The sequence below is a fragment of the Tiliqua scincoides genome, chromosome 1 (genome assembly GCF_035046505.1).
Source record: "Tiliqua scincoides isolate rTilSci1 chromosome 1, rTilSci1.hap2, whole genome shotgun sequence".
In the NCBI taxonomy this organism is placed as follows: domain Eukaryota; kingdom Metazoa; phylum Chordata; class Lepidosauria; order Squamata; family Scincidae; genus Tiliqua; species Tiliqua scincoides.
Window position 1 is genome coordinate 251,523,191 of NC_089821.1, and position 14,511 is coordinate 251,537,701.

The following is a 14,511-nucleotide window of genomic DNA, read 5'->3' on the forward strand; positions in this document are numbered from 1 at the left end:
GGTTTGTTCTCTGCCATTCTTCAAACAAGAAAGCATTTTTCCAACTGGTTTGAAATAAACTGTACAGTTCTTTCTGTTTTGTTGGATGTTACTGAATCTTTGGATGAATCTTTGGTTCACAGACTCAAAGATTGTGTCAAGAGTATTTGTTTTAATTTGCAAGCCAGACAGGTCTCAAATGTTTTGAATAACTAAAAAACATTTTAAAACGGCAAGTTGTATGTTGTTTCTGTTTCAAAAAAAGGCTCCCCCCCCTGTTCTTGACAGATAAGGGCAGTTTGGCAGTGAACAGATTGCCAAGGGAGATGGTGGATTGTCCCTTACTGGAGATCTTCAAGCAGAGCTTAAATAGGCACCTGCTGGAGATGCTCTAAGACAGGGGTGCCCAAACCCCAACCCGGGGGCCACTTGCGGCCCTCGAGGCCTCTCAATGCGGTCCTCAGGGAACCCCCAGTCTCAAATGAGCCTCTGGCCCTCCGGAGATTTGTTGGAGCCCACACTGGCCCGACGCAACTGCTCTCAGAGTGAGGGCAGCTGTTTGACCTCTCTTGTGAGTTGTGGGATGAGGGCTCCCTCCACTGCTTGTCTGTGATGCAGTAGCGGCAGCAAAGAAAAGGCCAGCCTTGCTTTGTGCAAGGCCTTTTATCGGCCCTGAGCTATTGCAAGACCTTCATTCATTCATATAAGTTCATCTTTAATATATTCACTTATATAAACATATGTAAATTTATTCAAATTTTAAATGTAAATGAATTCTTTTTTCCCCCGGCCCCCGACACAGTGTCAGAGAGCTGATGTGGCCCTCCTGCCAAAAACTTTGGACACCCCTGCTCTAAGAGGATTTCCTGCTACAGGCAGGAAACCTTTTGGGTATCTTGCAACTCTATGGCTCAATGTTTTAATGTTGGGGCCCCTCTCAGATGTATAGATATTGCTCAGCAGTTGTTCATGTAGAGCTCTTTCTTAAATGCTGTAGGAATGACACTAATATTTAAGTATGTTAGCAATCAGTGTCTGAAAATAAAAAGTAGTTTCAACTCAGCTATAGCCATTCTTAGGCTATTTGTAAAATTGGTGGTGTGTATGAGGAGATAAGTTCTAGTAAAATAATATCTCCCTAGACTTGACCTGTTTCCTGAGTCTACATGGACCTCCTCTGTTCAGAAGTAGCAGAATCAGAGTTGAAAGGACACACTCCCAAGTTATGCAATCCAGTTGTCTTCATACTCTGCCCTTAGTGATAATTGTACACTCTGTTGACGTCAATGAACCTATTGCTATCACTTTCTAGTACTTAATCTGATTAATGTACAGATTTCACTTAGCTAGTTTGGCATTTCAGACAGAATAATGAGTCAGAATAATGACAAAATAATAATGAATATAATAATGAATAATAACCAGGGACATTAATAAGCTGACATCAACAATACTGAGCATGCCAGTTTGCACAGTAACTATGGGATTCAGAGTTGCTTTGATGGGGCCCATTCGCAAGTGTACACCAAAATGTCCTGCATATACTTAAACACGTAAATGCCATAAGCATGTCTGCAAACTTGTATATGGAATCAGTTCACTTCTAGGGAGGCTGCAGCTCCTTGTTTATGCCATTGATCCTTCCACTAAATTGTTGTTGTTGGCATCCTTCAATCTCGGAAGACTATGGTATCGCGCTCTGAATGGTGGTTCTGGAACAGTGTCCTCTCCAGTGCGCGAAGCCTGGGTAAAGTAGATATGGAGGATAGACTGCTCCCCATGCAGCAAATCCCCCCTCTCCATGTCAATGAAATGGTCCAATGGAAAGCAGAAGCCAATACGGTTGGTTCCAGCGGCGTCGCAGGAGTTGCCAGAACATGACTGTGTTCAGCCATGAACTGCCTCAGGGACTCCAGCTCTGGATTTTGCCTCGAGGTTGTCTCCTGAAGCCTTTTCCATAAGGCTCCATAAGGCTTTCCATAAGGCTTTTCCATAAGGCTTGTGGATGTAGCCACAAGGCAGTGGAGGTTTGGGATCAGAGTTTTCCTTCTCTCAGATGAGCTGCCTTCCCAGGCTGACGAGTCCCATCTACCCGGTGGCTGTTTAGTCTCCTCTTACAACAAGTACAGCCAAACTGAGGGCCTATTCTTATCCCCAGCCCCCAGGGGATACTAAATTGTGCAAGAGTACAAAATGAGGCTGGGAGTGGATTCATACTGACTGTCTGTTATTTGAGGGATAGTTCCTATTTTATTTATTAGATTTGTAATCCACCTTTCTTCCCAAAGGGAACCCAAGGCGGCTTTTCTAAATAATATTTAGAAATATTATTTTCTAAATAATATCAGTTTATCTCTGCTATACTGGAAATAGTGTTTTTATATTTTCTAGTATTGCTTAAAGTCGGTAATGCTCAGGGTTGGCATTTTGTTGTTTTGTGTGCTCCCTGGGGCATCTGGTGGGCCACCATGAGATACAGGAAGCTGGACTAGATAGGCCTTTGGTGTGATCCAGCAGGGCTCTTCTTATGTTGAGTTAGCTGCTGAGGACCCAGGAATTACAGCTACTCCCTCTATGCTCATAGTTTTTCATTTGGGTTAGTGAAGCAACACTCTTGGGTCCCATCCAGGTAGAGATCAGTTTGTGAAAGACAGTTTGTGAAAGACCCCCTTAAATTTGGAGCCAACTCTGCTAATGCACGACGTGGGAAATTACCTTCTAAGTTCTTTCACCTTCAGTTTTTTCCCCAAATCATATTTTAATGCTGTGCAAAGTGCTTTGCAAGTACTATCTTGATGTAACTATTACAACAACCCTGTAAGACAAATATTATCCTCATCTGGTGAGTTCATTGCAGAGGTGAGAACAGAACTAGGGAATTTCTAATTCTGATTTTCAGCTCAGTCTCTCAGTTACAATACTACACCAGCTCCCAGCCAGGGCACACTTTTCTTCCACTCTTTGATGTACTATCCACTTGTTTTTTTTATTTCTTGTACATTCATTTCTACTTCTAGAAATGGTGATGAAATAAAGAGTGGGTAAGCTGAGTCACAGCACAGGTTCTAGCAATTTCTCTACAGCCATCTTTCCAGGTGTATAGACCCAACATGTGCAGAATCGGTATCTGTAGGTTTACCCCAATGTTCAGTAAACACATGCCTCAGTTACAAGTTTATGTGATGGTCCCTCAGATCCTGTGGAAAGGCAATGACAAGTTAGTTAGCCAGTTAGCTGGGGGCACAGAGTAGGGATTGGGGATTGCTTTGGAGTAGGGATTGGGAATAGGCAGCAACTGGATAGTTTGTTGCTATTTTGTCTGGATGCACTGTAGCATCAGAGGGGGGAAACCCAGGATCACCAGAAACCTAGATACCTGTAATTTTAAAAAAAAATTGTTTACAAAAAGATGGAGGATTTCCTTATAAGGAAAGGGTAGTCTTGCCAATGTTCATCACAAGAGGGCTGGATGGCCAATCTTGGGTAAAGCAAGGGTACAGTCAGTTTCTACACTCGTAGTTAAGAGAATCACACAATGATGGTTAGTCAAGTTTGCAAAATGGCAGAGTTGAAAGGGAAGGAATAAACAACACTACGTGGTGCCATTTTATGTTGTAGCAAGACCCCATGCCCTCAGTCCAGCAGAGCTGAGGGCACTGAAATCCACTTATTCTGTGACATTTGCTTCAGGAGCCCTGTTCCAAGTCAAGTCAAGTCAACCTTTATTAGGCATAAACATTTGGTAGGTGAAGACTCTGTAGCCCTGTTCCATATAGCACCATGTGCTTGAAGGAAGAACATCTTTTTAGCAAGTTCAAAGTATGGCATATCTGATATCACCCCCACCCCAATTTACTCAAAGTGCAGCTTCAGGAAAAGGAGAAGGCGCACGCAACAGATGGGTTGCAAATGTGCATTTTTTAATGCTAACAACTGAAAAAGCCCTCACCGGTCATCACTGACATCAGAACCCACATTACAAATGATGAACAAGAAGACTCAAACATCACATCAAACCTGGATCCTAGTCTTTTTGCAAGTAAGCTGAGCCCACACATGTTGCAAATCATATCTGGAGAACAAATGTAGGAGATTAGGCTGTAATGTGCCCAAGGCTATTTTGCATCTAAATGCAATGTTCCAATTACTATACCACAGTGATTCTCACATTTTTAGCACCAAGACCCACTTTTTAGAATGAGAATCTGTTGGGACCCACCAGAAGCGATGTCATGACTGGAAGTGACATCATCAAGAAAGAAAATTTTTAACCTAGGCTGAAAAGATCCTAGGCTCCTTACCCAGGAGTGAGTCCCATCTACTATCATTGTTAAAAGCATATACACAGTAGCCTATTAAAAGTACAGATCTCTAATATTTCCCCCAAATGCAGTCACATACTATGGGAGCATCAAGTCTGATATATTAAAAATAAAGTATTGAAATGAATGGGGACCCACCTGGAATTGGCTCAACACCCACCTAGTGGAGACCCACAGTTTGAGAAACACTGCTATACCACATTGCCTCTCATCTCCACACTGGATCTTTTCCCTAGGGTTAGACGATAAAAGCTAACTAAATGGATTAAAAAGGCATGTCCATTGCCCAAATCACACTTTTTAAAATAATGCTATACAAAGAACCCCCTCCCCAACATGTGAATCTGATGCACATATTCCTCTGTATTTATGCCATTAAAGGTTTACTACTACTACTACTACTACTACTACTACTACTACTACTACTACTACTACTACTACATTCCTCTGTATCACAGATGGTAGTACAAAACATCCCATTTTCTTCTACAATAGAGGAATACCATATATGCATTGTATTTCATGTTTGCTAAACTTTTTCTTCTCATGGACGAAAACAAGAATGTTTCTATATGCTTAGCAGCCCTTTCAGACAGTGGTGAAATACTGACGCTGTTGAACTCAATTGCAATACTGCATTGATATAGAGTTGGAGGGGAATATCGTGCAGTGCTTAGCCATATTAAAGGAGTATAATGGCAAATCAGTGCACAGCTACTTGACTTTTGTAACCCGCAGTACACAATAGTTGTCTACTTTATTCTGATGTATATGTTCCTAGGGAAAAGTGTTGTATTCTTGCATGTAGCTTATATGTGGCATGCAATTTCAATTAAATTCAGATATCTTTAATATTTTTTCTTTGGCAGCATATGACCATTGCAACATAATTTTCCTTACCTCCCAAGCAAGCTTCTTTCCTATTCAGAGTCCAGCATCATTTAATACCCCTGAATGGCAAAATATGTTAACAACCTAATTCATCCTGAAAACTTGCTGTTGACAGACCATTTCCCAGTTTGAGTACACTACTGATAACTGGATGCATGTAAATGACAAGAGAAGCTGCTCTTGACTAGAGAATACAGAATAGTCCATATATTTGATTGCTTTGTTTGTGATTACAGCAATCATTCACAAGTTGTTATATGAGACAGAGAAGATAAGGGAGGAAACTGATAGCATAACTGTGTTATAAACTTTATAAACTATTGAATGTCTCAGAATCTTGGAGCTGTAAAGGACCAAAAAACTGAGAATGCCTAGGCTTAAGCATCCTCTAGAGATGCTCATCTAGGTTTTCTGATGAGTCTCATTTTCCGATTGCTGCGGAATCCATGCTACTCAGTTACAGCCCAATCCTATGTATGTCTTATCTGAAATGTCCCATTATAGTCAATAGGACTGACTCTCAGGTAATTGTGAATAGGACTGCAATCCTATACACACTTTCCTGGGAGTTAGCTCAATTGAACATAATGTGACTTACTTCTGAGTGGACATATATAGGATTGTGCTGTCAATCTCATCTAGGAAATTTGGGTTGATTCTTAATGAAAAACATAAGAAGAGCCCCGCTGGATCAGGCCAAGGGCCCATCTAGTCCAACTTCCTGTATCTCACAGTGGCCCACCAAATGCCCCAGGGAGCACATAAGACAACAGACACAACCTGCGTCCTGGTGCCCTCCATCTGGCAATCAGAGGGAGCTTGCCTCTAAAACAGGGGTGCTCAAACTTTCAACTTTAGGGATGCTGGACCTTCAACAAGTGTATAGAAGAGAGAATTGCAGCAGGTGCAACTTGTCATCCCACAGATGACAAGCTACACCTGCTGAAATTCTCTCTTCTATACACTTGTTAAAGGTCCAGCATCCCTAAAGTTGAAAGTTTGAGCACCCCTGCTCTAAAACCAAGAGTTTAGTTGACCAACTGAATGGGATTTAGTTGATTTTTTTTTTACTGCAGTTAGTTGCATTTGCTTGATTTTAGATTGGGGTGACCAGCCTTTCAACTTTAGGGCTCCTGGACTTTTAACAATTGTGTAGAGGAAGATGACAAGCTGCACTTGTTATCTGTGAGATGACAAGCTGCACCTGCTGAAATTCCCTCTTCTATGCAATTGTTAAAGGTTCAGGAGCCCTAAAGTTGAAAGTTTGCCCATCCCTGTTCTACAGTGACATCAGCTCTAATTGGCTGTGCTGTATAATGATGTCATCCTCCTCACTGTGTGATCTCTGATTCACTGGGGCTGACTATGTTACTGGCCCAGGAAGCAGTCAGTCTGATTTGTTAAGTAGCATTGTGCCATTATCAGGAGGTAAAAATGGTTTGGGGGGGGGGGCAGTAGCAGCTCTGTACAGTGGTTTATGGGGGGGTAGCAGCAGCTCTGGAAAGCAATGGCACTGAACAGGGAGCTCAACCTCTGATTGCCACTTGGGGTGGCAGTTATAGGTTTAATAACACTAGTTTAGCCCTTCACATGGGACTGTGACATGAGAATGGACTCATGGTCATTAAAGTGTATTCTAGAATTGCCAACTCTTGGCTGGTAGGGCAACTTCACACAAGCCCCTTCATCACACAGTAACTGTGAGATCAAACATGAATCAAGAATCAATGAATCAAACAAGATCAAGCTCCTAGTTTTAGAGGTAAGCTGCCAGGTGCAGGGGAGGGCACCAGGACGTAGGTTGTGTCTTGTTGTCTTGTGTGCTCCCTGAAGCATTTGGTGGGCCGCTGTGAGATACAGGAAGCTGAACTAGATCCAGCCAAAGGGGCTGTTCTTATGAATAAAGCACTAGACGCTGTGCCAGAAGCACCATTCAGAGCGCAACACCATAGTCTTTTGAGACTGAAGGTTGCCAACTATGTAAGGGCTCAGTCCTATCCAAGTTTCCAGCCACAATGCAGCCCTGATGGAAGAGAACAAAAGTCCCCCATCTTGATGAGACCTCTGTGACTGCCCCCCTCCAACACCGGATGCAGCCCATGGTGGCAGCCTGTGGCCTTGCCCGGGGCGCTACCGGGGCCAGGGTCGCCACTGGCCCACGCCCTGTTGGCACAGCTGCATCAGTGCTGGAAAGTTGGCTAGGGCTGAGTCCGAAATAGCCCTGCTGGGCATACAGACAGCCCAACCCTATCCACCCTTTCCTGGGGGTAAGCCCCACTGGGACTGACTTCTAAGTAGGTATGCATAGGATTGCCGGCCTGGATGCTGAAGGGCAGCCGTGCCCAGGTGCCAGGCCAGCAGAAATCCAACAGGTGCCGCCTTTTGCGTGCGGCTGGCGGACTTTCAACTGCTGAGCCCGGAGGCGGAGGCGAGCGGGCGACTCAGCAGGAGGCAGGAAAGCGCTGGGTGCAAAGGGCCCGCTGTCAAGAAGGGCCGCCCTCGCGCGCCTCTATAAAGCGAAGTGCGGAGTCCGCGGGGCGGAGAGCGCGCTCCTCGGTCCGGCTCAGCCATGGGGCGCTACACGGGCCAGACGTGCCGCCTGCTGCTCATGCTGGCGCTGACGGGCGCCTTCTTCGTGGCCGAGCTGGTGTCGGGCTACGTGGGCAACTCCATCGCGCTGGTGTCCGACTCCTTCAGCATGCTCTCCGACCTGATCGCGCTCTGCGTGGGCCTCTACACGGGCCGCCTGTCCCGCCGCCGCCGCCGCACGGCCGCCGCCTCCTTCGGCTACGGGCGCGCCGAGGTGGTGGGCGCGCTCTGCAACGCCGTCTTCCTGGCCGCGCTCTACTTCACCATCCTGATGGAGGCGCTGCAGCGCCTGGCGCGCCCCGAGCCCATCAGCGACCCCTTCCTCATCCTGCTGGTGGGCGCGCTCGGCCTCGCCGTCAACGTGGTGGGGCTCCTCGTCTTCCAGGACTGGGCCGCCTGCTGCCCCTGCCTCCGCCCCGCCGCGCCCGGCCCCGGCCCCGACCCGGCCCCGGGGGCCGCCGAGGGATCGACCCGCGACCTCGACGGGCAGGCGGAGGAGGCGCAGCGCTCGGACGCAGCAGGTGCCCCTCGGTTGCCTCCCTGGCGAAGCCGCTTCCCTCTCCTGCCCCCTGGGCTCTTGCCCCATTTCCTCTCCCCCCACCCCAGGGGTTTCCACCTGCCTTCCTTTCCCTCTTGACTCTTCCCCCATTCCCCCACCCCCACCCCAGGCGTTTCTACCTGCCTTCCTTTTCATCCCTTTTCGCACTTGCTCTTTTCCTTTTGGTATTTTTTGCACCCTTTCTGCCTTTTTATCCAGTATTTCATCATCTTTTCTTTAATTAGTGCATTTATCTCCTAATTATTTTTAAAACTAACTTTTCTTTCTTTCTTTCTTTCTTTCTTTCTTTCTTTCTTTCTTTCACTAGCTGCTTCCATTGTTACTTGAATACAGCCCCTGTTGTACTGAATGTGCTTCAATCACAGAAGCTACGTGATATATTCTATATATCATACATATTTAACTGTGGTTTACCAGCCAAGAGTGTGGGTAGCCTCCATTAATCTTGTTACTTGAGGCTACCCAACAAACTTCAACTGGAATCCTAGCCCCACTATAATGGGACTTACTTCTGAGTAGACATACATAGAATTGGGCTCACAGAGCTTTAGGTCCCAGTCCTACCCAACTTTCCAGCACTGGTGCAACTACGATGCAGCCTCAAAGCAAGAGAACAAATGTTCCCATACCTTGAGGAGGCCTCTGTGACTGTCTCCCCACCAGAGGATGCAGCACATGCCCCATTGGCTCAGCTGCACAGGCACTGGAAAATTGGATAGGACTAGGCCCTTAGTTCTTGCCTTTTCCCTGTTTCCTCCACTTTTACACTTTTCCCTTCCTTATCTGTTTCTTCCTGTTCTTTTTCATTTTCTTTCCCCACTGTTGTTTCTGTTTTTCATACTCTTCAAATGTTTTTGTAACAATCATGTTTTTAGGACATTCCTATTATTATTATTATTATTATTATTAGCTTTATGAAGATATGTGGAAAAAGCTGCAAAGACCTTAAATGCAATAAAGACAGTGCGCCATGATCTTTGTATCTACTGATGTTTGTTTCCTCTGATTATCACTGAGACAAAGTCCGTGTTGTCTCACAAGGTGCAATTCTACACCTTCCTTTCTGGGCTTGTAGTTGTGCTTGATGGGATGAGTGCTGTGTGTATGCGAGTGGCAGGCATAGGTAAAGCTGATGGCATCAGTTTGATTTTGATTACTTGAGATTACTGTGGTTTTGAAAAGCTTGGTGTTTTTTCTGTTTGTAGAACTTATACACAACACAGCGTTTCTTCTTTGAATGCAGGTGACTCTGTAAATACCCAGAAACAACCTGAAGAGGAGGTGACACAGAAAAAAGAAAAGAAGTCTGAAGCCTTAAATATCAGAGGTATTGCACAGTAGATTTCAGATCTCTGCAGAATTCTGGGTGACTATATGTCCTCTTTTTCCAGGACATATCCTCTTTTTTAGCCTTGTGTCCTGGAAAGGAACTGAAATGTCCTCCTTTCCCCTGTGAGTTGGCTACTGCAGGCAGCACATAGCCTTCTTGTAATTAATAAATTATATGTATTATAGTTTAAAATTTAATAAGAAATACAGTGTTTAAATTAATCACGTGGAATCAATATATGAGTGTTGTTAGCTTTTATTTTGTCCTACATTTTTCTTGGATGCCCTACATTTTGGGGTGCCTTGACCACTTTTTGCAGTTATGATATCTGGTCACCCTGTTCTGGAATCACTTTTATAGATCATATGCTATCCAATCTTTCTACAAGGATTTCATAAACTCTGTATGATATAACAAGATTTTAAGCTAGTATTGAAAGACAATAATAGAAGTAGATTCTAGTTTCTTAAATGCAGTAGAGTTTAGCCCATGAGGCTTCCATGATGCATACATTTGTGAAGATACAGAGATGGCCGCATGGAAAGACAGAAAGAGAGCTGAGTAGTTGGCATTTATACCTAGTGACTTTGTATGTACTTATAATATTAAGACTGAAATTCAAAACACCCTTACTTGAACATTTACTTCTAAGACTTGATCCTGGACATGCTTTCCTGCAAGTAGGTCTCAGTGAACACAGTGGGAGTTTCTTCTGAGTAGACATGTGTAAAATTGTGCTGTTATGTAAACTTGCTAGGATTGTACAATACATTGTCCAAATAGCTTTAACCATGCACTTATAGAGGCTTTAAGATTGTCTGATTGGTGGGGTAATCCTATGCATGTCTACTCAGAATTAAGCTTTGAGTGTAATGGGACTGACTCCCAATTATGTACAGGTTGCAGCCTTAAACCTGGAGTGTGTATAGGAATGCAGCTGTTTCACAGATGATGTAGAGAAAAAACTACATTCATGCACTTCTCTGCTTTACTGCATGTACATGCAGTGAGAACCCAGTAAGCAAGGGATTCCCATTGTGACAAAATGAGCACATGTGATTTTCATGCCTGATGGTATACAGAGATTTTTACCGCAGGTTGATGTACACCCAAATAAATAACATTTTATACTTGATAAGGTCCTTACTCATTTATTTTGCTGTTCTCAAAGTTTTTTCTTTAATATCTCAAATCACTTTGCATTTCTGAATGCCTCATTTCTATGACTCGGTACATCAGCAATTCCGGACTAGCTGGCCACATGTTAAAATTGAACCTTCATCTTGAATGTTGTCCTCATTCTTCAGAGTTGGTTTCCGTAGTGAGTTCTGCACCTGGATTTCTCCACCTTCTTCCTGCAACCTGTCCTTGTCCTCTGTTTCAGGCGTTCTTTTGCATGTGATGGGAGATGCTCTTGGCTCAGTTGTGGTGGTAATTGCTGCCTCAATCTTCTATGCACTTCCCCTGGATAATGATACGCCATGTAACTGGGAGTGCTACATCGATCCAAGCTTGACCATCCTTATGGTCATCATCATTCTGTCGTCAGCCTTCCCACTCATCAAGGAGACAGCCACCATCTTACTGCAAATGGTTCCCAAGGATGTTAATATGCAATTGCTGAGTAAGTTACATTTTGCTGCTGAAGCATTTAAAGTTATTTCTGGCAGGGGTTTATTGTTGGATTATACACTCAAACCAGCTCTAAATTCTCAAGAGCTTTGAGAAACTGAGTCACCTGATGGTGTCCTAGCAACATGACTCAGATCTTGGTGGATTAGTGGAAGCGTGTTGTTTGTGAACAAAACCCCGCTACGACACATGAAAGTAGCGGACTGTGAGTTGCTGATTTTCTAGTGTTGTCTGGACTCACTGTGCAACTCTTATCAAAGTTCCTAGCCTACTAATTGTTAATAGGAGATAGATGTATTTGTTAATCATCTGCATTATGGAACATGGTAGACTCTGACACCATATGCAGTTTTCTTTGCTTTTAATTGAGCTTCTCAAAGCTTGCTTGAAGAGGTTCTTTCAATCCTTCAAAGTGATCAATTGCAAAGTGAACAAATTTCCTATCTTATGTCAATCAGGAGTAAATTCCACTGAGTTCAATGGGAATTATTCCCAAGTAAATATGTTTAGCAGTGGTTCTCACACACCAGGACCCACTTTTTAGAATGAGAATCTGTTGGGACCCACTGGAAGTGACATTATCAAGCAAGAAAATTTTTAACAATCCTAGGCTGCAATCCTATCCATACTTACCCAGGAGAAAGTCCCATTTACTATCATTGTTAAAAGGATATACATAGTAGCTTGTTACAAGTACAGATCTGAAACATTTCCCCAAATGCAGTCACAGACCATGGTAGCATCAAGTCTAATATATTAAAAATAAAATATTGAAATGAATGGGAACCCACCTGAAATTGGCTCGCAACCCACCTAGTGGGTCCTGACACACAGTCTGAGAAACACTGATGTATAGGATTGCAGCTCCTATCTGCCTATGTGCTGTTTTTCAATCTGCATACATATGTACCAGCCTTGTACTGGGTCAGGCCATTGTTCCATCTAACTTAGTATTGTCTAAGCTTCTGTTTCTCCAGGATTTCAGATGGGGATCTTTCCCAGACCTTTCTGGAGACACCAGAATTTGGACCTGGGGGCACAAACATTTTCAACAGGCCCTGGCCAAGAGCAGCAGGGCCTGTGGCTCCTTTCCCCATGCCAAGGGCCCGTGGGCATGCTGTTTTTCATGCTTACTGAGGCTGGTACGTGTGTCACTGTAGCTCAATGCAGTATTGCACTGCATTGGGAAGTTATAGATCAGGCTCTTATTCTGCTGTGAAAGGTCATAATTTTAAAGAAGGTTCTCTGCTTTTTTAAACTGCAGCTTGACACAGGCCTTATAAAACAGCTGGACTCTTGACTGAATCGTAGCTGAATTTTATTTTCTGGTTTGTTTTTTTTTAGCAAACAAGCTCTCCGAAGTGCCAGGGGTGAGAAGCATTCATGAAGTGCACATCTGGCAGCTTGTCAGTGGGAAGAACATTGCCACCCTCCATGTCAAATGCCACACCACCTCTGATTACCTTGATTCTTCTTACAAAATGAGAGAGGTGTTCCATGAAGCGGGGATCCATTCGGTGACCATCCAGCCAGAGTACACGGACCACAGGAGTCCCGAGTTCCTGTGCAGTGCCCCCTGTATCTCCAAGTCCTGTGACCCCCAGTTATGCTGCAGCCAGCAGGAAATTGCCCTGGCTCAGGTGAATGGCTACAGTGGGAGAACCAGCAGCCTTTCCCCAACCCTGCAGAAAGCCTTCCATAAAAAAGATGCTGTGGAAATTCCCGTCGAGCCCATGTGGGCAGAAGATGTGGTCAAAAAGAACAGTTGTGCAAAGGACAGTTATAAAGATTCAGGCGATACCAAACCATACAAAAGTAGTACACGGTTTTAGACACGGTTTGGTTTGTACTGTGTACCTTTTCCCTTACGTAGGGCAAAGCCTTCCCTGGGCAAAGCCCACATGGCTCCAGAGTAAGTCATCTTTGGCACTGCTTGCTGTAATCCTGGGAACTAGTACTTCACTGGTGGTTACCAAACCTGTGCAGAAACACTGAAACTAAAACAGGTGTTGTTGACTTGCATCCAAAGATCCCAGTTTGCAAGTGGAAGGCACTTCCACTGATTGTCCATGTTTTTACCCCCCTCCCCAGGTGAGCAGAAGTGCCTTTGTTTTTTGGATCACTGTCTTCACCAAATATGTCCAGGGCAATTCTTTGCCCAGTTTACATGCAAGTTGTTCTCAGTGAAACATCTTGTTGTATCTCTCTTCTGGGCATAAATGGATGGTGGCCAGAGGTACTGGGAGTCTCCTCTGGTCTTATTTCCTCAAGTGGGCTGCTGATATTAATGACCTCATAATTGTGCTGGCTTACTGTATTGTGGTGTAGGAGTGAAAGAAGGCAGACGTTTCAGGTATCCTTAAAAAAGAAAACCTCTGTTTACCTGAAGCCAGAAGTGAATGACAGGAAGAATGGGCAAGGCATAAGGCCCCATAGGTCCACAGAACTATTTAACATTCCCAAAAGGGGACAGAGGGAAACAAAACGCATGAGAAAGCAGGTGCGGTAACATTGGCTCCTAGTGTCAGCCAACATGGGGAGAAGAAGGACCCATTTAGCTGCCTCTGTTGTGCTTGATGGGATTGGGCAAAGTCAGGCTGCCCCCTGAACCAATCACACCATTGCAGGGAATAGCCTCAAAATTTGAGAATGATGGTACAACAGCAGCGTAAATAAGGATATGAATATATCTGCTTCCTAATGTTCCCTTAAAATTCATATTTCTACTACAGTAACTAAAAGTGGTACTGTTTTGTTTTTCAACCTTCATGGATCTAATTTGCAAAGGAAGGTAGAATTATTGTACAGAATTATAGTTGTTTATGTTAAATTAATCAGTTAGGCTGTAGTTGTGTGCATATATTCTGGAAGTAAGTAATGACAGAACAAAGTGAGGTTCACTTCCAAACAAGCATGCATAGGATTTCACTGTAATCAGGATTCTGTGTTTCCATGCTTTTTGATATGGTGCTATTTATTGTTGTCTTTATAAGAACACAATCCGTCTTGCCAAGTGTCTTATTCCATTTATTTTAGAACAATTTCTTACTGATTTCTTCTTGGAATTCATTTGTAAAGACTGTTCATCTTTTTTTCCCCCTCATCCCATTTTCCCCGTCCCATCAATTCTAAATACATTGACTTGATTTTTATTTTCAATTATTGTTCTTTGTTCTGTCACATCCTGATGCCATAGGATGGCCAAAAGG

At 44.0% G+C, this 14,511-nt stretch overlaps 1 protein-coding gene across 1 annotated transcript; it reads left to right on the plus strand.

Annotated features, from left to right (window-relative positions):
• Positions 1-7,761: 7,761 nt before the first annotated feature.
• On the plus strand, positions 7,762-13,134 carry SLC30A10 (solute carrier family 30 member 10). Its single transcript, XM_066623405.1, has 4 exons — positions 7,762-8,302; positions 9,584-9,667; positions 11,055-11,294; positions 12,647-13,134. The coding sequence occupies exons 1-4, from the start codon at positions 7,762-7,764 to the stop codon at positions 13,132-13,134; spliced, it is 1,353 nt and encodes a 450-aa protein (XP_066479502.1).
• Positions 13,135-14,511: the final 1,377 nt, after the last annotated feature.

Coding starts and splice junctions, on each gene's coding strand:
- SLC30A10 (XM_066623405.1), top strand. CDS start 7,762: ATGGGGCGCTACACGGGCCAGACGTGCCGCCTGCTGCTCATGCTGGCG. Junction 8,303..9,583: donor GCAGCGCTCGGACGCAGCAG/GTGCCCCTCGGT, acceptor CTTTGAATGCAG/GTGACTCTGTAAATACCCAG. Junction 11,295..12,646: donor TGTTAATATGCAATTGCTGA/GTAAGTTACATT, acceptor GTTTTTTTTTAG/CAAACAAGCTCTCCGAAGTG.